General features: G+C 38.4%; 1 protein-coding gene and 2 pseudogenes across 1 annotated transcript in view; 1 reads left to right on the top strand and 2 right to left on the bottom strand.

Moving 5' to 3' along the window:
• LOC131496456 (ankyrin repeat domain-containing protein 26-like) overlaps positions 1-26,784 on the top strand; it is a 102,296-nt gene that overhangs the window by 30,825 nt on the left and 44,687 nt on the right. Inside the window, 6 exon segments of the mRNA XM_058702014.1 lie at positions 1,464-1,497; positions 2,082-2,217; positions 21,335-21,516; positions 23,794-23,931; positions 25,818-25,982; positions 26,118-26,264. Of these exon segments, the coding sequence (XP_058557997.1) occupies positions 1,464-1,497; positions 2,082-2,217; positions 21,335-21,516; positions 23,794-23,931; positions 25,818-25,982; positions 26,118-26,264 (802 nt within the window).
• On the bottom strand, positions 3,346-3,972 carry LOC131495911 (small ribosomal subunit protein uS8-like; annotated as a pseudogene).
• On the bottom strand, positions 14,552-17,416 carry LOC131495874 (dnaJ homolog subfamily C member 10-like; annotated as a pseudogene).

Genomic DNA, 26,784 nt, shown 5'->3' with positions numbered 1-26,784 from the left:
TATATTTATATATATATGGCTATATAATTTCTTATATGTATGTATATGTATATTTATTATATGTATATTCTATGTGTAATATATATATTATATGTATATGTATATGCATAATATACAAATTAAATGTATAATTTCTTATATATGTATATATAAGTATATGTGTATAAGTTCTATATGTATATATTTGTATACACACACACACACACACACACACACACACACCCTTATCATAAATGTATGCAAACACTGAGGCCATTCTGAATAAAACTAATCCTTCCTTGATGCTTTTAGATATGCAGTGCCTTTGATAATATCACAAATAGCTATGATTTTGTTAGGGACTTTAAAGTATCTGGTTCTATTAAGTTAATATTATTTAGGTTCTGGGGAAAGGGGAAGATTTTGTTTATTTACAATTGGAAAAGAAACTAGTAATCCATAACAGATTATTCCTTTTGGACTAGAGAGCTCTAAGTTACCAAAACCATGCTTCCTGTACCAACAGTGCCATTGACACAGATTGTATGCTCAATAAGTATGTGTTGAATGTGGGAATAAACAGTGGAATGAATGAATGAATGAATGCCTGTTGAGGAACTTCTCTAAGAAGAAGCAAATCTTTAGTTTATTGAAAGTAGATTTCCCATCTTGCCAAGTATAAAGTCTCTTAAAAAATGTGTAAGCTTCAGAAATTGTTATGTATCACTATAGCTAGAAATCGAATCATAATATAGATTCATTTGCTGTCATATTAGTTAGAAACACTGGAGTATTACTTTAACCACATAGTATAAAACACATGCTTTGAAGGCACATTCCTGGGTTTGAATTCAGGGTCTGTTCTTGGCCAGCGACGAGGGCTTCTTGGGCAAGTCACTTCGACTTTCTGTGCCTCATTTTCTTCCTGTGTAAAATACCTAATATAATAACCTACTTCATAGGATTGTTGTGGGGCTTCAAATACCTTGAAGACATGTAAAGGGCTCATAGTAATGCCTAGAGAGTAGCTGCATAGTGAGTCTTCAACACGTTAATATCATGATTGTTAAAAAGGGGTTCTTTCATATAGGGAGTTAACTTGCACTTTCCAAGTAGGTTTTAGTGCCAGTAAAAGCTTATTTTTAGTAAAATGACGACAAAAACACAAACAATGGTATCATTCCTATCAAATAATGCAAGTAGCATTAGGATTTTCCTTTGCTTTTGTTAGTTATTACCTAACGTTAGTACTTTGTTGTGCTTGCTTCAGCAGCACATATACGAGAACTGGATACACCTAATCCTTTGTTAATATTAGCAGTAGAATGTTTTCTATGTTGTTTAATGTTACTCTGTTGTTTAATCCCCTTTGTAGAAAATTAGATTCAAATGCAGAGATTTTATATCAGAAACAATAGGTTTAGATACGCTTTGTATTTTAAGTATTTAATATTTGCCTGAAAAGAATTGTTGGGTTTTTTCAGACCTGCAAAGAAAATTTCTAAGAAAAAGAACAAGGTAAGCAAAAGAGACAATGTAATTTTATTTTATTTTATTTATTATTTATTTTATTTTTATTTTATTATATCATTTTGATACATATTTGTTAGGAATATTGTTCAGTGGCAAAAAATTACTTTATGAAAGATGTAGTGAAAAAATAGAAAATCTTCCTTTGTTGTAGAGACATTTGCTGTGAAAAAGTTACTTAGAAATACTAGCTATGGATAACAGTGTCTTTTTGATAAAAATCCGTTCTTTTAAAAAGTCTCTATGGTTTCGCTTTTAAATGTTCATTCACTTATTTTTAAAATGTATTTTGAGAGAGAGCACGCACAAGTGGGGGGGGGGCTGAGAGAGAGGGGGAGAGAGAATCCCCAGCAGGCTCCATGCTGTCATTGTGGAGGTCAACGTGGGAGTCAAACTCAGGAGCCCTGAGGTCATGACCTGAGCCAAAATGGAGTCGGATGCTCAACCGACTGAGCCACTCAGGTGCCCCTGTTTTTGCTTTTATAAAAAGATGGCTATTTATCACTTCTCTACACCTAGTATATTTTATAAATATGTGGGGGACATTTTGAAATGGTATTATTCATTGGTAGGTCAAAAAGCAAATTACCTCTATGGATGACCTTGTCGACTTCATTCAGTCATCTGAAACAGCTTCAGAGCATTGTGAGTTGCCTTACTCTAAGAATTTCATGTTGCTGATTGAACAACTTGGCATGGATTGTAAAGGTAGGAAGCCTTTTTACGTATATTGCTGTAGTAATATGTGCACACCTTGCCTACTACTGCACCATAGAGCACTGCTGTATTATAGAGCTGCTCATCTCAGAAATATGTTTTATATTAAAATAAAAGGAGCACTATTGTATCCTCTCAGCCAAAGAGCCATCATTTCTACTGTACCTTTCTTAGTGGGAATGGCACATCTAATGTGTTTGTTAACTCTGCTTCTCTTCTGTGCCTTCACCCAGGTCAGGTCATTATTTTTCTCCTAGATGACTGAAATAACCTCAGGACTGTTTTCCCTGCCATTCTACCTCCCAGGACCTTGGTCTACACTGCAACCATGATTAGTATATGTTTTAAAAAATGTGTCTTTCATCATGGTACCCCCTTGCTTAAAGCATAGCTATTACTTCTCATTGCTATTAGGTTAAAGGCCACAGTCCTCTGGCTTCATCTTGTATGGTTTTACATCCTTCTTTCCGTCTGTGTCTTATCCAGTGTTTTAGACGTTCTTCCTCTGAAAGAGCTTTTTGTTTCCAACAGCTTTAGTTAGGTAAACTGCACATATATGAAGTGTGTCATTTGATAGTTTTGGCATATGTTTACACGTATGAAACGATAACCATAATCCAGACAGTTAACATATTCATCACCCTTAAAAATCTCATGTCCCTTTATATTCCCTTATTATGAAGCTGCCAAATTGTTTTCTAAAGGAGTAGTATGGTTTTCCATTCCCTCCAGCAGTCTGTGTCAGCACCAATTCCTACATACATATTCATGGACACTTAGTATTGTCAGCTTTTTAAATCCTAGCCATTCGGATGGATATTTAGTATATATCTCACTATGGTTTCAATATACATTTCCCTAATAACGGATGATGGTGAGCATATTTTCATGTGCTTGTTTGCCATCTGTGTATCTTCTTTGAATTGTCCAAACCTTTGGTTGTTTTAAAAATTTGTTTGTTTGTGTTCTTAGTTGTTGAGTTTTCAGAATTCTTTGTATAATCTAGACACAGTTCCTTCTTATTTTGTTTTCTTTTTTTTTGTGGTTGTTGTTGTTGTTGTTGTTGTTGTTGTTGTTGTTTCCACTGAGGCATTTTATTTGCACATATGTATTACATCCCTAGAAAAAGAATCCCAGGATTTCCCCTTCTGTGTGTTTTCATCTTGCTTCTTCATGGTCCATGACTGTAGCTGAGGTGGTCAGTATAATGAAACCAAACTGAGCAGATTATTCTGCCATTTTTCTGGATCTTTGCATTGTCCATCAATTCTGGGGCCAGTCACTCCATGCTTGCTTAACCTGCCTGTGAGTTTCACAACAATTTCCCCAACTCTGTGATCATCAATGATTTTATTTTTTTTTTTTTTATTTTTTTTTTTTTTAACGTTTATTTATTTTTGAGACAGAGAGAGACAGAGCATGAACGGGGGAGGGGCAGAGAGAGAGGGAGACACAGAATCGGAAACAGGCTCCAGGCTCCGAGCCATCAGCCCAGAGCCTGACGCGGGGCTCGAACTCACGGACCGCGAGATCGTGACCTGGCTGAAGTCGGACGCTTAACCGACTGCGCCACCCAGGCGCCCCCATCAATGATTTTAAATTCACCAGTGTAACCATGCTTCATCATCACAGTTAGAAAATGGACAATGTCTTTGGAGCATGGCCTAGTAAGAACCTGGCGTTTGCTTCTCTTTTCAGTATTGTTATGCTTTGGGGAGCATCTGCCACGACATTCACATGCATCATGATGGTGGCACAGAAAGATGGTGGAAAGAGCTAGATACAGTTCCTTTCTCACCTCTCTTTTCTTTGCAAGGTTTTTCTTCTCCCACTCTGTGACTTTTCCTTGTCTCAACAGTGTTTTTGAAGAGCAGTTTTTCTTTTTGGTGAAGTCCAGTTTACACATTCATTTTTTCTTGTATGATTGTTGCTTTTGGTTTTCATATCTAAGAAATATTTGCATAGCACAAGGTCACAAAGCTTTTATCTCATGCTTTCTTTTAGAAGTTTTATAGTTTTAGGTCTTACATTTAGATCTATGACCGATTTTATATTCTTTTTTATTTGAGATACAGAGTATGGACACAAGTTCATTCTTTTGCATATGGATATCTAGTTGTTCCAGCACCACTTATTGAAAAGGCTGTGTTTTCTCCACTTTATGCCATTGTTCCTTTGTCATAATCAGTTGGCCACATATGTGAGGGTTTAAGTATGTGCTCTATTCTGTCTCATTGATCTCTTTGTCCATCTTTGTACCAATATTATGCTGTTTTAATCACTGCCAGTTTATAAGGATTTTTGAAATCAGGTAGTGTTTGTCTTCCTGCTCTGTTCTTTTCAGGGTTCTTCCACTACTCTGGATCCTTTGCATTTCCACGTGAATTTTAGATTCAGTTTGTCTGTTTCTTAAAACAAACAAACAAACAAACAAACAAACAAAAACCAACTCTGGTGGTCTTCTGGAATTTAAGTTTAGATTATGTTGAATCTACAGATTTATTTGGGGAGAATTGACTTCTTGACAATATTGAATCTTTTAACCCCTGAACAGAGTATATATCTCTCCCTTGATATAGGCCTTTTAAAATTTTCTCAGTAATATTTTGTAGTGTTTAATGTATAGGTCTTTCTGTCTTTTATGATATTAACTGTGATTGCTTTTTATTTTCAGTGCAGTTGTAAATAATATATCTTACATTTAATTTTTTTTAATGTTTACTCTTGAGAGAGCGACAGAGCATGAGTTGGGGAGGGGCGGAGAGAGAGGTAGACAGAATCTGAAGTTGGCTCCAGGCTCCAAGCTCTCAGTACAGAGCCCGACGTGAGGCTTGAACGCACCAACGGTGAGATCATGACCTGAGCCTGAGCCCAGTGCTTAACCAACTGAGCCACCCAGATACCCTAAAATTTTAATTTTTGATTCTTTATAGCTAATATATAGAAATATAGTTGATTTTTGTGTAATGATTCTGTATCCTCCAACCTTGATCAATTTATATGTATAGATATATTTAATATTAGAGAGAGTACATGAGCAGGGGAGAGGGGCAGAGAGAGAGAGAGAGAGAGAGAGAGAGAGTGAGAAAGAGACAGAGAGAGAGAGGGGGGGAGAGAGAGAGAGAGAGAGCGAGAGAGAGAGAATCTTAAGTAGTCTCCATGCTCAGTGCGAGCCTGACATCAGGCTCCATCCCATGACTCTGGGATCATAGACTGAGCTGAAATCAAGAGACAGACACTAAACCGACTGAGTCATGCATGTGCCATGATTAATTCATTTATTAATTCTAGTAGCATTTTTCTTAATGCTGTCAGATTTTCTACATAAGCAAAGGTCATAAAAATTGATTTTTAACTATTTTACTAGCAATGATAAATACTGTAGACTTGTAGCCAATACATTCTCTGTCACAACTAATCAGCTTTTCCATTGTACTATAAGAGCAGCCAATAGATACTGCATAAATTAATGGACATGGCTGTATTTTGATAAAATTTAATTTACCGAAACAAGTAACGTGGCCCATAGGCTGGAGTTTGCCAACTTCTATTTTGTGACCATGTGATTGCTAATAGAGACAGTTTCACTTCATTTTCTATCTGGATGTCCTTTGTTGCTTTATCTTGTTTGATTGCATTGGCTAGAACTGCTAGTATAGTGCTGAACAAAAGAAGTCATTCAGTGAATGTCATTCCTGTCTTCTTCCTGATCTTATAGGAAATGCATTCAGTTTTTCACCATTATATATAACGTTAGCTGTAGAGTTATCAAGACTTGTTTTGTTTTGTTTTGTTTTAAATCATATTGAAGTTCCCTTGTATTCCAGGATTGCCGAAAGTTTTTATCTGGAATGGATGTTGAATTTTGACAAGGAACATATTTTATCTACGGAGATAGATACGGTTTTTGAATCTTAAACCAACTCTGCATTTCTGGGATAAACCCCATTTGGTAACAACAAATTATCCCTTAGTGTATTGTTAGATTACCCCACACACACACACACATTGCTGTAGTTTAATTAATTAATTAATTAATGAAATATAATTTATTGTCAAGTTAGCTAACGTACAGTGTATACATCGTGCTCTTGGCTTTGGGAGTATATTCCCATGATTCATTACTTACATACCACACCCAGTGCTCATCCCAACAAGTGCCCTCCTCAGTGCCCATCACCTACTCTCCCCTTTCCCCCACCCCTCCATGAACCTTCAGTTTGTTCTCTGTATTTAAGAGTTTCTTATGGTTTGCCTCCCTCTCTGTTTGAAACTATTTTCCCCCTTCTATTCCCCCATGTTCTTCTGTTAAGTTTCTCAAAATCCACATATGAGTGAAAACATATGATATCTGTTTTTCTCTGACTGACTTATTTCACTTCACATAGTACCCTCCAGTTCCATCCATGTTGTTGCAAATGGCACGATTTCTTTCTTTCTCATTGCCAAGTAATATCCATTGTATATATAAACCACATCTTCTTTACCCATTCATCAGTTGATGGACATTTCGGTTCTTTCCATAATTTGGTGATTGTTGATAGTATAAACGTTGGGGCACATTTGCCCCTATGAATCAGCACTCCTGTATCCCTCGGATATATGCCTAGTAGTGCAATTGCAGGGTTGTAAGGTAATTCTATTTTTAATTTTTTGAGGAACCTCCACACTGTTTTCTGGAGCAGTGGCACCAACCATGCATTCCCACCGACAGTGCAAGAGAATTCCCATTTCTGCACATCCTCACCAATGTCTGTTTCCTCAGTTGTTAATTTTATCTACCCTGACCGGTGTGAGGTGGTACCTCAATGTGGTTTTGATTTGTATTTCCCTGATGATGAGCGACGTTGAACATCCTTTCATGTGCCTGTTGGACATCTGGATGTCTTCTTTGGAAAAGTGTCTATTCATGTCTTCTGCCCATTTCTTCCCTGGATTATTTGTTTTTCGGTGTTGAGTTTGGCCAATTCTTTCTAGAGTATGGGTACTAATCCTTTACCTGATATGTCATGTGCAGATATCTTCTCCCATTCCGTTGGTGCCTTTTAATTTTGTGGATTGTTTCCTTTGAAGTGCAGAAGCTTTCTACCTTGATGAGGTCCCAAGAGTCCAGTTTTGCTTTTATGTCCCTTGCCTTCAGAGATGTGTTGAGAAGAAGTTGCTGTAGCCAAGGTCAAAGAGGTTGTGGCCTGTGTTCTCCTCTAGGGTTTTGATGGTTTCCTCTCTCACATTGAGGTCTTTCATCCATTTTGAGTTTATGCACGGTGTAAGAAACTGGTCCTGTTTCATTCTTCCGCATGTTGCTGTCCAGCACTCCCAGCACCATTTGCTAAAGAGCCTATCTTTTTTTTTTTTTTTTAATTTAAAGGAGGATACCTTTGTTTATTGAAGAGTCAAATATGCACTTGGAGCAACTGAATCAAAACATGAAAGTAAAGGTTAAAAATCAGACATTGGTAATATATTAAGCATTTTTTTTTTAGTTTTCTTTTTTAATTTTATTTTTTCATATATGAAATTTACTGTCAAATTGGTTTCCATACAACACCCAGTGCTCATCCCAAAAGGTGCCCTCCTCAATACCCATCACCCACCCTGCCCTCCCTCCCACCCCCCATCAACCCTCAGTTTGTTCTCAGTTTTTAACAGTCTCTTATGCTTTGGCTCTCTCCCACTCTAACCTTAAAGAGCCTATCTTTTTTCCATTGGATACTCTTTTCTGCTTTGCCAAGGTTTAGTTGGCCATACATTTGTGGGTCCATTTCTGGATTCTCTATTCTATGCCATTCGCCTTTGCGTCTCTTTTTGTGCCGATAGTATACTCCCTTGATGATCGCAGCTTTGTAGTAGAGGCTAACGTCTGGGATTGTGATGCCTCCAGCTTTGGTTTTCTTTTTCAACATTACTTTGGCTATCTGGGATCTTTTGTGGTTCCATACAAATTGTAGGATTGTTTGTTCTAGCTCTGAGAAGAATGCTGGTGCAACGTTGATTGGGATTGCACTGAATGTGTAGATTGCTTTGGGTCGTTATCGACATATTTACAATATTTCTTCTTCCAGTCCATGAGCATAGAATGTTTTTCCATTTCTTTGTGTCTTCTTTAATTTCTTTGATATGTTTTCTATAGTTTTCAGGATACAAATCTCTTATAGCTTTGGTTAGGTTGATTCCTAGGTATCTTATGGTTCTTGGTGTAATTGTAAATGAGCTCAGTTTCTTGATTTCTCTTTCTGTGGCTTCATTATTGGTATATAGAAGTGCAATCAATTTCTGTGTGTTGATTTTGTATCCTGTGACTTTTCTGAATTCATGTATCAGTTGGAGCAGCTTTTTGGTGGAGTCTTTTAGGTATTCCATGTAGAGTATCATGCCATCTATGAAAAGTGGAAGTTTAACTTCTTCTTTGCCAATTTGGATGTGTTTTATTTCATTTTGTTGTATGATTGCTGAGGCTAGGCCTTCCAACAGTATGTTCAACAACACTGGTGAGAGTGGACGTCCCTTTTGTGTTCCTTATCTTCGGCGGGCAGGGTAGAGGGGAAGTTCTCTGTTTCTCCCCATTGAGGATATTCGCAGCAGGCTTCTCATATATGGCTTTTATGATGTTAAGGTATGTTCCTTGTATCCCAACTTTCTTGAGGGTTTCTTATTAACAAAGGATGCTGTATTCAGTCAAATGTTTTTCTGTATTTATTGACAGGATCATATGAATGATCGTATCCTTTCTCCTATTAAGGTGATGTATCATTTTGATTGATTTGCGAATATTGAACCAGCCCTGTAGCCCAGGAATGAATCCCACTTGATCATGGTGAAGAATTCTTTCATATACTGCCGAATTGGATTTGCTAGTATCTTGTTAAGAATTTTGGCATCCATGTTCATCAGGAATATTGGCCTGTCATTCTCCTTCTTAGTGGGGTCTCTATCTGTGTTGGGAATCAAGGCAATGCTAGCTTCATAGAAAGAGTCCGGAAGCTTTTCTTCCATTTCTTTGTTCAACAGCTGGAAAAGAATCGGTATTAACTCTGCTTTAAATGTCTGGTAGAATTCCCCTGGGAAGACTTCTGGTCCAGGACTCATATTTGTTGGGAGATTTTTGATAACTGATTGAATTTCTTTGCTGGTTATGGGTCTGTTCAAATTTTCTATTTCTTCCCATTTAAGTTTGGGTAATGTGTGGTTGTCTAGGTTTGTGTCCATTTCTTCCAGGTTGTCCAGTTTGTTGGCATATACATTTTCGTAGTATTCTCTAATAGTTGTATTTCTGTGGTGTTGATTGTGACCTCTCCTTTTTCATTCGTGATTTTATCTATTCGGATTCTCTTTTCTTTTTGAGAAAGCTGGCTAGGGGGTTATCAAGTTTATTTATTCTTTAAAAAAAACAGCTCTTAGATTCATTGATCTGTTCTACTTTTTTTTTTTTTTGCAGGTTTTTCTTTTGGATTCTATAGTGTTTATATATGCTCTAATCTTTATTATTTCTTCTAATGGCTGTAGGGTTTCTTTGCTGTTCTTCTTCTACTTTCTTTAGGTGTGAGGTTCGATTTTGTATTTCGGGTTGTTCTTATTTCTTGAGAAAGGCCTGGATGGCGATGTGTTTTCCTTTTAGGGCTGCCTTTGCTGCATCCCGAAGGGGTTGGACTGTCATGTTTTCATTTTCATTTGCCCGTATATATATTTTTTAATTTTGCCTTTCATCGTCTGGTTGACCCATTCTTTCTCCAGTAGGATGTTCTTCAACCTCCATGCATTTAGAGGCTTCCCAAACTTTTTCTTTTGTTTGATTTCAAGTTTCATAGTGTTGTGATCTGAAAATACGCATGGTATGATCTCAGTTCTTTTATATTTATGGAGGGCTGTTTTGTGACCCACTGTGTGATCTGTTTTGGAGAAGGTTCCACGTGCACTTGAGAAGAATGTGTATTCTGCTACTGTTGGATGAAAAGTTCTGAATAGATCTGTCAAATCCATCTGGTCCAGCGTATCATTCAGGGCCTTTGTTTCTTTACCGATTTTGTGCCTAGGTGATCTGTCCATTGTTGTTAGGGAGTATTTAAGTCACCTACAATCTCCATATGATTATCAATAAGATTGCTTCGGTTTGTGATTAATCAATGTATGTATTTGGGGGCTCTCAAGTTGGGAGCACCAACATTTACAATTGTTAGCTCTTCTTGATGGATAGATCCCTAAATTATGATATAATCCCCTTCGCCATCTCTTGTTAGAGTCTTTGGTTTAAAATCTCATTTGTCTGATCTAAGTATGGCTACCCCAGCTTTCTTTTGACTTCCAGTAGCATAATACATGGTACTCTATCCCCTAACCTTCAATCTAATGGTGTCCTCCTGTGTCAAATAAGTCTCTTGTAGACAGCATATAGATGGATTTTGTTTGTTTTTTAATCCATTCAGATACCCTATGTGTTTTGATAAGGGCATCTAGTCCCTTCACATTCAGAGTGATTATTTAAAGATATGGATTTCATGACATTGTGTTGTCTGGAGTTTTCATGCTTGTGGTGATGTTTCTGGTCCTTTGTAGCCTTGACAACATTCCACTCACAGGGTCTCTGATCTCCTGCAGGGCTGGTTTAGTGGTCATGAGCTCTTGTAGTTTTTGGTTTTCTGGGAAAGCCTATCTCTCCTTCTATTCTGAATGACATCCTTGCTGGAGAAAGGATTCTTAGCTGCATATTTTCCTATTCAGCACTTGGACTTTTTTCCTACCGTCACCTCCTGGCCTGCCAAGTTTCAGCGGGCAGGTCTGCTACTACCCATAAGTGTCTACCCTTGTAGGTTAAGGCCCGTTTGTCCCTTGCTGCTTTCAGAATTCTCTTTTCTCTTTGTAACTTGCCAGTTTCACTGTGATATGCTGTGGAGAAGACCTATTCTTGTTGAATCTGAAGGGAGTTGTCTGTGCCTTCTGGATTTGGATGTCTGCTTCCTTCTCCAGATTAGGGAAGTTCTCACCTATAATTTGTTCAAGTAAACCATCTGCCCTTTTCTCTCTCTCTCTCTCTCTCTCTCTTAGGCTGGAACTCTTATGATCCGGATATTATTACATTTCATTGAATCACTTAGTTTTCTAATACTCCCCTCATGGTCTAATATTTTCTTATCACCCCTTTTCTTGTCTTCGTCATTTTCCATACTTTCATCTTCTATGTCACTTATTCTCCCCTCTGTTTCCTCCATCTTTGCTGTTACTGCATCTAGTTTATTTTGCATCTTATTTACAGTATTTCTTAATTGCTGTGACTATTTCTTAGTTCCTTGATCCCTGCAACAATAGATTCTCTGCTGTCTTCTATGCTTTTTTGTAAGCTCAGCTGTTAATCTTACAACTATTATTCTAAATTCTTGAACCATACATTGTTTATATCTGTTTTGAGCAATTCTCTAGCTCTAATTTCTTCCTGGAGTTTCTTTTGAGGAGAATTCTTCCATTTCTTCAGTGTTCGGTACTTTATGTGTTTTCCTAGTTGTCATGTGTCCTGCACCTGTGAGCACTACTATTTTTAAAAGGGGTCATATACTATCCAGGGCCTGGCCCTTCAACAGGTATCTTTGGAGTGTGTTTCATGCTCTCTGTTTTTGTGACTCTGGTTGCTTTATTTCCCTACTCATATTGGTGGGTTGGCCATTCCAGCAGGTGTGCTTAGATTTGTTCATAATGTAACCTTGGAAAAGAATTTAAACACGGGGGGTGGTGATGGAAGATGCCTTATCTCATACAAAGGGAGAAATGACAGGGGCAAAGGAAAAGAGAAGAAGACAAAAAATTGACCAGGCAGGGGAGAGAGAGAGAGAGAGAGAGAGAGAGAGAGAGAGAGGAAGGAAAATAAGAAGGAGATACAGAAGAGGTGCAGAAAGAATAGATTAAAAATCTCCCTGACCTGGCAAGTTGTCCCCATGGGCCCCTGGAGATGTTTGTGTCACTCTGTAGCCCGGATTCCTAGATTTCCACATCTTCTTGCCTCACTGCTGTGTTTGAGGGATGTGGTCATTTCAGGTCCCCCTACTTCTCTGCCCTGTTGACACACCCCCCTCTTTAATGTAGTGTTAGACTTGATTTGTGGATGGTTTCTTCAGAAATTGGACTCCCATGCTTATGACAGAATTTTCTTTCTTATAGTATCTTTGTCTAGTTTTGGTCTCAGGTAATGCTAGCCTTATAGAATGAGGTGACAAATATTTCTCCTCTCCATTCTGGGGGGAGACTTTGTGTAGAATAGATAACATTTCTTCCTAAAGTGTTGGATGAATTTACTAGTGTAGCCCCTTGGCTCTGGAATTGCTTTCTGTGGAAAGATCTTTATCTAAGACTTTAGTTTCTTTTATACATATAGAGTTAGTTAGTTTATCTGTTCTTTTTTTCCTTTATTTTATTTTATTTTTTTATTTTATTTCATTTCACTTCATTTCATTTCATTTCACTTCATTTCATTTCATTTCATTTCATTTCATTTCATTAATCTTTACACCCAACATGGGGCTTGAACTCACAATCCAGAGATCAAGAGTCACATGTTCTCCCAACTGAGCCAGCCAGGCACCCTTCACTCTTGATTGAGCTTTGATAATTTCTGTCTTTCACGGGATTTACCCACTGCATCTGAGTTGTCAAATTAATTATATAAAGTTGATAATATTACTTTGTGATTTTTTTAGTATCTGTGAATCTCCAGTAATGTTAGTTACATTACTAATCTCTGTTATATTGTTAATACTTCCCTTGTTTCTCTTCATTTTGGGATCAGTCTTGGTAGAAATTGATCCTTTTTTTTTCACCTCCTGAAAGCATTTGGTTTCATTGATTATTCTCTATCGTTTTTCTGCTTTTTTTCATGTGATTTTTGTCTTTATTAGTTCCTTTCTTCTGTTTGGTTTGGGTTTAATTTGTTTTGGTTTTCTATTTTCAAAAGGTGGAAATGTCATAGATTTCAGACCTTTCTTTTTCCTCATCCTCTTCTTCCTCTTCTTCTTTTTCCTCTCCTTCTTCTTCCTCTCCGTCTTCCTTCTCTTCCCTCCTCCTCCTCTTCTTCTTCTTCTTCTTCTTCTTCTTCTTCTTCTTCTTCTTCTTCTTCTTTTTCTTCTCCTTTTCCCACTCTGTCTCCCTCTCTCTCTCCTCCTTCTCTCCACTTCCCCTTCCTCTTTCCTCCTCCTCCTCCTCCTCTTCTTCTCTTCTCCTCCTCCTCCTCTTCTCCTCTTCTCCTTCTCCCTTTCACTCTCCATCTCCCTGTCCTCCTTCCCACCTCTTACTCCTTCCTCTTCCTCCTCTGTCTTCTTCCACCTCCTCTTTCCTCCTCCTCCTCCTCCTCCACCTCTTCTTCTGCTCCTCCTCCTTCCCTCCTCGTTCTCCTTGTTGTTGTTGTTGTTGTTGTTGTTGTTGTTGTTCTTCTTCTTCTTCTTCTTCTTCTTCTTCTTCTTCTTCTTCTTCTTCTTCTTCTTCCTTTCCCTCTCCATCTCCTTGTTCTCCTTCCTTCCTCTTCCTCCTTCCTCCTCCTCCTCTGTCTTCTTGTGCCTCCTCATTCCTCCTCCTCCTCCACCACCTCCTCCTCTTCTTCTTCTTCTTCTTCTTCTTCTTCTTCTTCTTCTTCTTCTAGATAGTGTAGAAATCTATTGGCATTATTTTACCAAAATTTTTCTCAATTGTGAAAACTTATAATCAGTTCTTCAACCTATAAAGAAAAAAGAAGAAAATCTCTTTAATATAATACACCATGAAAATAGGCTATCTGCTTGCCACATTGTGTGTGTGTGTGTGTGTGTGTGTGTGTGTGTGTGTGTTTAATTACACTATGGCCACAATCCATTTCACACAATTTTTAGGACAGGTAAATAAATACCAAATTATTTCCTTTCAGGCCAGCCACAAAACTTTAAGGAATAGACCCTAGACATGTATGTACTTGACAGTGCAGGCTCCTGGTTGAGCCAGGCAGGTTTCGTATCATTTCCAGGGGTCAGCAATCTATGGCCCGTGGACTGAAAGTGGCTTGACTTGTTTGTGTATGGCCCTGAGGTAAGAAAAGTTTTAGATTTTTTAAAGGGTTGTAAAGAAAGCAAAAACAAAGTACTATGTGACAAAAGTACATGGTCTACAAAGCTTAAAATATTTACAGTTTGGCCTTTTACAGAAAAAGCTTGCAGACCCTTCATTTATACCAATGTTGTACAGAATTCAGATGGTGCAATTACAATTCCGAGATAATGTTCCTTTATTCTGACCCAGAATGTAGCAACATCCTACAAAGATGTTCTTCTGATGTCATGGGTTAGAATTCCTTTTCTCTTTTTTCTTCATCTTCGCATCATTAAACTTCATCCTTATCTCTCTCTCCATGAGTGTGGAGATTTTTCAATTTTTCATTTAGTAAGGCAGCAATTGCTTTTGCATCTCTGGCATCTATTTGCTCTCTCCAAATGTTTCCCTTTGCTTTTTCATAGGGATAACATTTAACAGTCGGATAGGCTCTGATGCCAGCTTTCTGGCATGTTTGAGCCTAAGCCTGACGGTCTATTTTTCCAGCTTTCACTTTTCCTTTCATCATCTTAGCCAAGAGCTTAAACTCTGGAGAAAAATTTTGGCAAGGTCCACACCAAGGAGCATAGAATTCAATCACCTGATTTTTCCCTTGTATAACTTTTTCATCGAAAGTCTGAGTCATTAGATTTGTGGATGCTTGAGGTGGGAATCCCGTACCCCAAATCTCTCTTCTAGCCATTGTAACTGTGATGCTGAAAAGCTTTATTTGGTTTTGTGGGGGGGGGGGAATCTTATCTCAGGGTATCTCTGAACATTTTCTTGGGCACAAAAAGAATGATACTGTTGGCAGTCTATACTGCCAAAAGTAACTGTCCAGTTAGTGTCCAGACCATTCTTTTCCATTCTGGCATTAGGACTTGACATGGATGACACCATGGGAGTAGAAGTCAACCATCCAGACTTCATCACGGTTTCTTTATTTAGCTAGTTCATTGAAAGTGGTGGGTGTCAGGGAGGTCACTGAAGGTTCCTAGGATCCTCTATGAATTCCAAGATCTGTTGTTCAGCAGAGTGATGTCCTTCTTATTCATGAACCTCGGATTGGTTGAATACCACTGTTGTTGGATCTGCCTGAATGTTATACGTGTTACAGGGTCCCTCGTGAACCGTACCATCTAGTGTACCAAACTAAAGCTGACCACGCAGATGCTTTGATGCTTTTTATAACTCTGGCAATAAAGCTTGACATGGTGGACACCATGGCACAAACAAATCAACAAGCCACGGTTCCTGTCATTGGCAGACACATTTTGAGGTCCAAGTGTGGCAACATGAGAATTACCACTTTCTTTGGCAAAGGCTAGTATATCATATAGAATCTTCTTTCCATGATGAATTTCATATTCTTTGGTCCCTGGTCCTTTAATTTTTTTTTAACGTTTATTTATTTTTGAGACGGAGAGAGACAGAGCATGAATAGGGGAGGGTCAGAGAGAGGGAGACACAGAATCCGAAACAGGCTCCGGGCTCCGAGCTGTCAGCACAGGGGCCCGATGCCGGGCTCGAACTCACAGACCGCGAGATCGTGACCTGAGCCGAAGTCGGCGCTCAACCGACTGAGCCACCCAGGCGCCCCTGGTTCCTTGTCCTTTAAATACTGCTAGACATGGCTGAAATACAGAGAGATTACTACAGATGTCTGGCGCAGAGGGACAGTCAGCCTTGCCAACTTGAATATGATCACTTTTGAGTAGAGTTTTTAGTTCCCTCAACTCAGGATCATTTCGATTTTCATGTTTTCCGAAACTAAATGATAAGAGCTACCGATGATGAGCCAATCGATCCGTTAGTGTATTTGCCAAAATTAGCTCAAAATCTGGAAGACTATGCACGATTTCCAAATATATTTCTCGAGCATCCAATGAATTAAGGAACAAAACGCTGCTTTTCTCTCTGTTATTTAATGTGTTCCAGAGGAAAATAGGCAGTGGTACTTGTCATAATATCCAGACTTTTACAAAGTTTGTCCTGGGTGGCACAGTCCATCCATCCTACATTAACCAGACCATCCAACATGCCCGGGAGCCTGAGTCATGTCTATGAAGTTAAACAATCTCCTCCTTTGCAACAAAAAGTGATCAGCTGGCCAATACCAGCAGCAAAAGCAGTTTCTATGGAGTGAACACAATTTCCTGTCCGTAATTCCATCACTGTGTTTCTAACGCGCTGCATGGTGAAACTCACCAAACTTTCCTTTAATCTGTCCCTGTGATATTTCACTGTGGCCGTTCCAGACCTAAAAAGGAAGAGGCTGGGAGATCCGTTGACTCCTTTCATTCGGCAAAGCATTCTATCATCACCACAGTTAACAGCACCAATTTGAAGTAATCCATCTACTTCTTTAGCACAGTCTCTCCATGTGGGAGCTAATTCATGGCAGTGTGAACACCCTGGGGAGTAAAAGTTCACAAACCACAGTTCTCCAGAATGAACAGCAGCATCCAATTCTCTTCTATTCAATGTCATGCTTTCAAGATCATCATCATAAATACCAAAATCATAACAATCATAATCCCAGCTTTCATACGGGCCACCTTCTGGATCATCTGCAAGTCCCTTTTCTCCGTATTTGTCATACTTTTCCCACAGATCTTCATCTTTGAGTACTTCATATGCTCTATTTATTTTTGAAAATCACTCTGTACGTTAGGATTGTTCATTTGGTTGGTAGGTTGGTTGGTTGGTTATTTATTTATTTAGTGTTTATTTACTATTGGGAGAGACAGAGACGGAATGCAAGTGGGTTGGGGCAGAGAGAGTGGGAGACACAGAATCCAAAGCAGGCCTCTGGCTCCAAGCCATCAGCACAGAACCCGACGTGGGGCTCTAACACACGACCTGTGAGATCATGACCTGAGCGAGCGGAAGTTGGACGCTCAACTGACTGAGCCACCCAGGCGCCCCGGGTTATTCGTTTTTGTTTTTTGTTTTTTGTTTTTTATCAGGATGTAACTTCAATGCCAACTTCGTGAAAGCTTGCCTTATCTCTCTACTGCTTGCAGTCCTGGATACTCCAAGTAAACTGTAAAATTCCTGATCTGTGCCCACTAAAATGGTCATATACACTATTAGGAAACAGAATGACCCTTTTCAGGTCCCGGAGGTAGTCATTTTCGTTGAAGCAGACTCCCATTCTTTCTCTGATACATGTTCTGATGAAAGTGAACATTCAGATATACAGCTGGTTCCAACTGAGAGAATATGCAGGTTTGAGAACTTGTGTTCGCGTTACCCCAAGAGCGAATCAATCATCATGAAATTTTCCCAAAATGTCAATCTGTGTAGGCTCAGTAATCTCCACTTCCTCAGATCACAAAAGATATCAAAATACTTTCAGGAATCTAACCTTGTTAACATTCTGTTTCTCCTTTCTTCCTTTAATCCTAAATGTCTAAATCTTCTCCTTACCTGCGAATGGTCTCTGGCTCATTTCTAACTCCTTGTCATGCAACCAAAACATACGTTTGTAAAGTATAGAGGTGGAGGTAACAAATATTCAGACTAAAATAAGCAACCAGAGGAAAATTGAGAACATATTGTCCAATACCACCATGGGACAAGTGGTTCTCCTAGGGGTCGTTCTCAGCGTGGGTGTGGTGGACTTGATCTGCGCCACGCTTCAGGGCCAGGTAGAAACCGCCGGTAAACGCAATAGGAAGGATTTCTGGCTGCCATCAGCCCAGAATAGGATGTGGGGAGAGGGGAAGGATGGGGGCATCCCATGAAAGAGACTGCTGGCATATGAAGTCTCCGGCAGGACTAGGGTGAAAAGAGCCCGAGTAACTGAGGCTTAAGTAAGAGAAAGGGTCGCAAGAAGCTGGGAAGCGAAGTCAGAAGGCTGATGATGTAGGTAGTGAGAAAAAGGTGGGGAGCTAGAACACAAAACCCGTGGCAGGGGCAGAGAGGAAGGGAGGGGAGACAGGTGCACAGGCATTGGGCTCTCCCTTCCAGAAGGGCCATGCCTCTGCCACCGCCGCCACCTCCCGCTCCAGCAGAGCCTGGGGCCCGGCCCATGCCCACCTCAGTCTAATGGGGTCGCCTCCTACAGCTACTCCCCCACCTTCAAATCCCGGCAGGTAGCGGACCCTGCCCCCATCCACCCAAGTCCTGCTGTGGGCGTGTGAACAAAGCACCTGCTCTCCAGCCACTGCCAGGGTGGGGCAGGGCAGGGCAGGGTGCCTTGGGAAGCTGGGGGAGGAGCCACAAAGGCAGCAAGGAGCACCGCACTTCCCTCTTCTTTTTTAATGTATACATTCAGTGCTATAAGTCTTCATGTGAGTGCTACTAAAGCAGGACTCTACAAATTCTACTATGTTTTCATTTTCATTCAGTTAAGAATCCTCTCTAATTTTTTTTTCTTTTTTCATTACTTCTTTGACCCAGGGGATATTTCGATGTGTTCTGTAGTTCACAAATAGTTGAGTATTTTCCAGAGATATTTTTGTGCTTGATTTCTGATTTGATTGCTTAGTGGTCAGGGAACACACTATTATGAGTTCAGGCCTCTTGACTTCTTCCTTTTATTAAGATTTATTTTTGACCCAGAACATAGTCTTTTTTGGTAAGTGTTCCATAGATCCTTGAGAAGAATAGTGGCGGCCAAGTCTACTATGCCCTTGCTGATGTTGAGCCTATTGAAATATCAGACTATAATTGTGAATTTGCCTGTTTCTCTTTTCAGTTGTATCAATTTTTGTTTCATGTACTTTGAAGCTATTAACAGATACATGAACATTTAAGATTGCTCTTAATTGACCCTTTTATGATTATACAATGACCTGTTGTTTATTGCTGGTAATAATTTTTTTGCTTGAAACTGTTTTGTCTGCTATTCATATAGCCACTCTAGCTCAGCCTTCTTTGGTCAAGTGTTAGTGTGGTATATCATATTTCTGTCTTTCGAACAAATTTCTGTCTTGACATTTAAAGTGCATTTTGTATAGGTGGCATATAGTTGAGTCTTCCTTTTTTATCCATTCTGCCAGTCTGCGTTTTAGTTGAGGCTTTTAGACCGTTTTCATTTACTGTGATGTTTTTTTTTCAATATATGAAATTTATTGTCAAAGTGGTTTCCATACAACACCTAGTGCTCATCCCAAAATGTGCCCTCCTCAATACCAATCACCCACCCTCCCCTCCCTCCCACCCCCCATCAACCCTCAGTTTGTTCTCAGTTTTTAAGAGTGTCTTATGCTTTGGCTCTCTCCCACTCTAACCTCTTTTTTTCTTTTTTCCTTCCCCTCCCCCATGGGTTCCTGTTAAGTTTCTCAGGATCCACATAAGACTGAAAACATATGGTGTCTGTCTTTCTCTGTATGGTTTATTTCACTTAGCATCACACTCTCCAGTTCCATCCAGGTTGCTACAAAGGGCCATTTACTGTGATTTTTGAGATAGTTGATTTGAATATGTCATCATGCTGTTTGATTTGCATTTGTCCTATCTGCTCCTTGTTCCCGTTCTCTTCTTTTTCCGCTTTCTTTTAATCAAGTAATTTTTATGATTCAGTTTTATCTATTTATTTATTTATTCATTCATGTATTCATTTATTCATTTATTTATTTAGGCTTCCTAGCTAGAACTTTTCAGTTTTGCTGCTTTAGTGGTCGGTTTAGGGTTTATAGTCTATGGTTTCAGCATCACAGTCTCCCTTCCAGTAACGTTATACCACATCGCATAGAATTTAGGCAAATCACAAGAGTTGACTTCCATTTCTTCTTTCCTAGACATATCCTTCCTGGGTCAGTGGGATTATAGTGTTCCTGAGGTTTAGGTAGATTTGGGCCATTTTTTTTTCCTGTCCTTGTCCCCTGCCTCTTTGGGCAATTGTATATTTCCCAGTTGAAGTTTTCTCCCAAGTTTCCTATGTTAAACTTCAGTCTTTTGTTTTGTGAGGTCTAATATGTGTTTATTCCTACCCATCGTATTGTTCATGGCTAACATAATTTACATCTCTGTAAGTGCTATTTGGTTTTTAAATCAATACCTTCCATGCCTCTAGTTATCTTTTCATGCTTTGTTTGGAGATATAGTTAAGTTACTTACAAACAGTTGGATCCTTTAGTCTTGCTCTTACGAATTATTGGCTGAATCCAGAGTGGTGATCAGCCTATGGCAAATTATGAGTTTTTCTATCTTAGCTAATGTGAATAGATACTGTCCCTCATGCTGTGGGAGCAGCAGGCAGTGTTTCCTCTACTCTTTTCAGATTTTTTTCCCCTTGATGACTTCCTTCCATGTATGCACTGGTTGTTACTCTGCCGAATAGCCAAAGGGGACCCTGTGCAGATGCCCAGGGTTCTTTCTGTGTCCTGCTTTCTCCTCTCTTGGATGCTGACCTGTCGTCTCTATCTGCCTTGACTTCACCAGACTCTCAGTTTTGCCACCTTGACTCAAGGACTCTGGTGAAATCTACTTAAATAATATATGTCTCTTGTGTCGTAGCCTGAAAACTCCCTCAAGGCAGTGAGCTTGGGCATACGTGTTAGGCTAACGTGTTTTGTTTTCAGGGATCATTGTCCTTCATTGTCTGAAGTTCTGTGTCTTGAAAATCATGTTAAAATTGTATTTTGTCTGTTTTGTTTTTGCTTGCTTCAGGTAGGAAGATCAATCAGTACGTGTTACCCCATCTTGGCCAGAAGCAGATTACAGTGGAACTTCGGCACATGCTCTAGACTGTCGAGAGTGCTTGTCTTCCTCCTTTGCTTAATTGTCTCCTGCTCATCCTTCATTCCTCAGTATAGTTATCTCTTCCTCAGGGACATCTATCTTCCTTGGGCCCAATCTAGATCAAGTTATGATCACAGAACTCTGTCTTCTAATAGGAACTATCTGAATTTAGAATTACCATTTGAGTTGTCTTTCTCCTTCACTAGACTTTAAGCTAATCGAGAGCCAGGGGTCTTCTCTATTGTATCTGTAGAGCTGAGTATAACATCTTCCACTGAAGGTATATATTTATTCAATGTGTGAATGAGTGAATTGAAGATGCACAGGCCTGTATATGCAAAAAGTACTCATCTATTTTATTTCTGTTTCTTCTCTGATGCAGATTATGCTGGCTTCTTGAAAATCCGAGATATATGTGTTTCTTATGAGAAATTAAGGAAACTTAACAAAAATCACTGTAAACTTCTTATGGGAAAAATGACAGAAATGGACAAAGTGGTTAGTGCACTACAGAACGAGCTACGAGAAGCCAAAGACATGATATCACGGTTAGAACATCAAAAAGTGGAATGAGAACGTGAATTCTGCAGTTTGAGGTACAGCATCTTGGCTTTAAGGAAATATTTCAACTGTTTCCTTTTATACTACAGATGTGTAGGGGCAGTTTTCTAATTGCTGACTTACCTTATGGGATTTTCCTGGAAAGAATACTTGTTTAGTGTTGTGAGGTGTGTGATTCTTGGCAATAACACAGCAACTTCTTAACAGTGAATACTTCTAATACTTTAATGTATATTCCAAATCACAATTTTAATGGCCCTATAAAAGTCCACCATAGTCCAAGAAACATCATTATTTAAGAGATTGAATTATGCTTGTTTTTCATCTTTCAGTATTTTAATTAATGCTGTCAGGAATGTCTTTTATATAAATCTGTTTCTACATGTCTGCTTACTTACTTGGAATCAATTCTTCAATATAGTGTAATCTGGTTAAAGTGTAAACATTTTTAAAAAGGTCTTTGATCCATATTTTTACGTTGTTCTCAGGAAAGTTTATATTACTTTCTGTACCTACTAACAGAGTATAAAATGGTCCTTTTTCTCAAGAGAGTAAAATTTGCCAAAATTGAATCCGTTTTCTTCTTAACATGCAGGGGTTAAAAAGTAAAGTGGGGGTGCCTGGGTGGCTCAGCTGGTTAAGCATCTGGCTTTGACTCAGGTGATGATCTTGTGAGTTTGAGCCTTGCTTTGGGTGGGCTCGAGCCCTGCTTTGGGTGAGCAGGAGCCCCGCTTCGGGTGAGCTCCTCTTCTCTCACTCTGTCTCTCCCTCTCTGTCTGCCCCTCGTGGGATTCTGTCTCTCTTTGTCTCTCTCTGCCCTCGTTCACTTGAGTCATCTCTCTCTCAATAAAAAATTTAAACAAAGTAAAATGGGGGCCCCTGGGTGGCTCAGTCAGTCAAGCGTCCGACTTTGGCTCAGGTCATGATCTCAGGGTTCGTGAGTTTGAGCCCCACATCGAGCTGTGTGTTGTCAGTGCAGAGCCCACTTCGGATTTTCTGCCTCCCTCTCTCTCTCTCTCTGCCCCTCCTTTGTTTGCATGGGCTCTCCCTTTCTCTCTCAAAAATGAATAAACATTAAAAAAAAGTAATACGGAAAGTGATTACTGATAAGTTTTTTCAACATCTCTGTCATAGGTAGATAACATTAATTCAAGAGTGTATGCTGAAAGGTCATATTACTCTTTATTGTTTACTTAATCAATACGTATCCTGTGTTGTTCTAAAAGGGATGTTTAAGTGATTCGTAAAGTAGGTAATCACCCTCAACAAGGTGAGTTGCAAGTGTTGTGGAAGAAGAAACAAAAAGTATAGGCAACAGATATTAGACTCGTCAGCATAGTCTTGGACGACAGTAATCTGCACGTGTATGTTGTGTAAACAACATCCATAGATGCTCTCTTACACTGCACATCATTTTTGGAGGTACCTGTAAGGTTTCGTCAAGTGGAAATTTTATTTCCAGTGAATTGATAAACTTGCTTATAAACAGTAACTTCTCTTTTTAATGAGAAACTGAATTATCTGTCCTATGGAGGAATAATTATACCTGTGGGAAAGGGGGTAATTTTCAACTCTAACTTTCCTGAATAATTTCAAACTTCCTTTCCTACAACATCTACCAGAGTTATTACTGACTAAAACTAACGAAGTTGCATAATGCTTTCTCCTGGCTTTTTTTCAACTGTATATATGGTTTGGAAGAGATTGAAGTGACAAATTAAAAACATGAGCCCTACAAGGAAAACAATCGGAAAACATAGAAATTTTTCATTTGGATAATAAGCCAACTTATGTGGAACCAGATCATAAAATGAACTTTTTATGTCTAACAAAGCAAATTTTAAAAGAAGCACATGTAATTGCAGATGTACCTTAAAACAAGAAGAAGAAGAAGAAGAAAGAAGAAATGCTGATATGTTATATGAAAATATTAGGGAAAAGTTAAGAAGAAAAGAAGACAAATATAAGAAAGTAGTTGAAACAAAACAACAAGTTGAACTCGCTCTTAGAACGCTAAACATGGAATTGAAGGCCACCAAAAATCAGGTAAATCAGTTTTTGATAAAAACTGTATTTCCATCCATATTACATAGTGTAATATTATACACATATATTTTATAGTATCCCTTTGACTCAAGATATATTATTTAGGTTTAAAATAAATTAAAACATGGGATTATGTTCTTTTGAACATTTTTTTAAAGTTCTCCACTTCAGCTTTTGACCTTTTTTTTTTTTTTAACGGTATGAGACCAGAATCATAATGAAATGTGTCTCCAGGTTGTAGAAGAGCGCAGTGACACTCAGTGGCAACTTTCTCCAGATCAGAAGGCCAGAGTCTTACAAGATGGAAGTCTAAACAATCACCTTTACAAGCAAAAGGAGCTAGAAATGGCTCATAAGAAAACTAGTTCTAAGGTATCTTCTTTAGTTATTTTGAAGTACATGTGTGTATGTATTTGTATACATTCTATGTTTTAGTTATTATTACTTTTACTCCGTGTGTGTTTATAAATATATATATATATATATATATATATATATATATTTATATATATATATATATATATATATATATATATATATATGAAACTGAACTCTGTTCATCATGGAAACTATAGAGGATTTTAAAAGCACATATATTTTGCGGAGGGGCATGGGGGATGGTGGCATTTCTGCTTCGCTGGATAAAATAATATTCTTGATTAAATGCATTTGTCTGCAACAATTAGTGACATTCATAATGTCCTCATCCAAAGGAGAGGCTTTTATTACTTTCTGTAGGAATCGATGAGCTTTCCCTAATCTCAATACTATTGCTACTAGCAACATGTGTTTTAGTTTTGAACAGTTACTTCACTGCCTTGATATATTAATAGGTTAGTTGAACACTTCCGCTAATGGACAGGAGGACAAGTGTAGCCAGTTCACTGATCATATGTTCGGTATCAAGTCTCCTACTTTTGAGAAAAGTAACAGTTTTGCTTCAAGTAGCATCCTATTTCATTACAAGGAACTTTTGATAACAATGGTATGCTGTGGTATATACTTAATGATAATTTATTGATAGGTATTTTATTCCTAATAAAATAGCTGAGTGTATTTCCCCTCTTTTATATTTATTACTGTTTTCAACATGAAGAGGAAATGCAAGTTATTACAGCAGTAAATAATCTCATGGTTTTCTAAGAGATGTATAAATTTCACCTTATTTCCTATGAGTATTTTGAAATACAAGACTTCTTTCGTACTTGTGTATTTACACTAGAGAAGTGGCAGTGGTTGGTGCAAGAGCACTAGTTGTGGAGTGAGAAGACCTGGGGAGAGTCCTGCAGCTCACCGTTTTAATCTCTCCATTCTAGAATTGTGATAACCAAATGAGTTCATTGATGTATGTAGAAGTGTTTCTATTATAGTACAGTGCCTAGATTTTTCAGTTATCAATAGATATAATTCTTATAACTGACTATAGAAATGGTAGCAAAGTAGATATCTATGAAATATTCTCAGGAAAGAAGAATTTTAGGAAATTTAATTTGTCCGAGTATATGCAGAGCTAAGGATTGTACTGTGGGGTCGCTGTGTTCGATACCTACTGTAAACTCAATTTTTAAGTATAGTCAGATTTATTAATCTTTTATTTTAGGCCTTCTGGTTTTTTGTAAATCAGGGAAAGGCTTTTCCAATTCTGAGATTCTGAACACTTTTCTCACAAAGACTTTTTAACTTTCATGCCTTCATTATCTTCAGTTAAAGTTCTGAACTTTTGGGAACTTATGCTTGTCTAAAATTTGAGATTTGGAGCCAACTTTATTTTTTTCCAGTTGGATATTCACTTACTGTAACCTTCCTTCCTTCCTTCCTTCTTTTCTTTTCTTTTCTTTTCTTTTCTTTTCTTTTCTTTTCTTTTCTTTTCTTTTCTTTTCTTTTCTTTCTTTCTTTCTTTCTTTCTTTCTTTCTTTCTTTCTTTCTTTCTTTCTTTTCATGTTTCTTTATTCATTAGAGAGAGAGAGAGAGAGAGAGAGAGAGAATGCAAGAAGGGGAGGGGCAGGGAGAGAGAGAGCGAGAATCCTGAGCAGGCTCCTGACTGTCAGCACAGAGCCTGATGCGGGGCTTGAACCCACAGAATGTGAGATCATTCCCTGAGCCAAAATCAAGAGTCAGACACTCAACCAACTGAACCACACTGGCACCCCCTGCAACCTTTTCATTGTTTAAACACAGATTATACTTTAATTTCAAAGAAAATCATGATACTGCCATTTTATTGAGTGCTATCTGAAAATGTGCTTGGTTTTACTTAGCTTTCTGATAATCAGGAGAAAACACAAGATCGGTTGCATAAAAACCACATGTTGCAGGATGAAATTGTCGTGCTAAGACTGGAAAGAGACACCATAAAAAAATCAGAACTAGGCAGGGAGATAATACCTTTTGTGTCTTTAACTGAATTCAGTGAACAGGAATGTGTATGTGTTACAAAAAGACGGTGAGTTGATGTGTGTGTTGATATTTCTCAAAGTACGTATGTGAGAGTTGTCTATTATTAACATAATTTAATGATAAGATGATTTAGAAAATCAGTAACAGAAATGTCTTATTAGGTAGTTGCAAGACAACTTCAACAAGAACTGGCTGATACTCTGAAGAAACAGTCTATGTCAGAGGCTTCCCCAGAGGTTACATCATATCTTTGTCTGGAAGATGAAACACGGGATCTCAAGAAGAAATTAGCTCAAATCAGAAGTCAGGTATGTAGTAAATGTAACCTGTCAACAGCTAACTTATAGCTGGTTAAATAATATAAAGTGTTTTAGGATACCAATTTCCATGGACCGCTTTCTTTGGTATTTTCATTATAATTAATTTATTATGATTTTAGTATCTTTACAATGCATTTATTTTGTAAACTTCTGCCTTTCCTTCTCCTATTTGTGTTATACATTATTTTCTTATAATACTTTTAGGAAAGTTGAGGCTTTTGTATCCTTCCTCACAGAAATTGAGAGACTTTTTTCGTTCTTTCTTTAATTTAAATTTTTTTTTACATTTTATTTATTTATTTTGAGAGAAAAAGAGTGAGAGAGAGTGTGTGCGTGTGTGTTAACAGGGGAGGGGCAGAGAGAGGAGAGAGAGAGAATCCCAAGCAGGCTCCATGCTGTCATTGTAGAGCCAGTGTGAGGCTCAGTCTCATGAACCATGAGATCATGACCTGAGCTGAAAGCAAGAATTGGACACTTAACTGACGTAGCCACCCAGGTGTCCCAAGAG

The sequence above is a fragment of the Neofelis nebulosa genome, chromosome 15 (genome assembly GCF_028018385.1).
Source record: "Neofelis nebulosa isolate mNeoNeb1 chromosome 15, mNeoNeb1.pri, whole genome shotgun sequence".
Lineage (NCBI taxonomy): Eukaryota > Metazoa > Chordata > Mammalia > Carnivora > Felidae > Neofelis > Neofelis nebulosa.
This window is presented reverse-complemented; position numbering and strand designations above follow the sequence as displayed.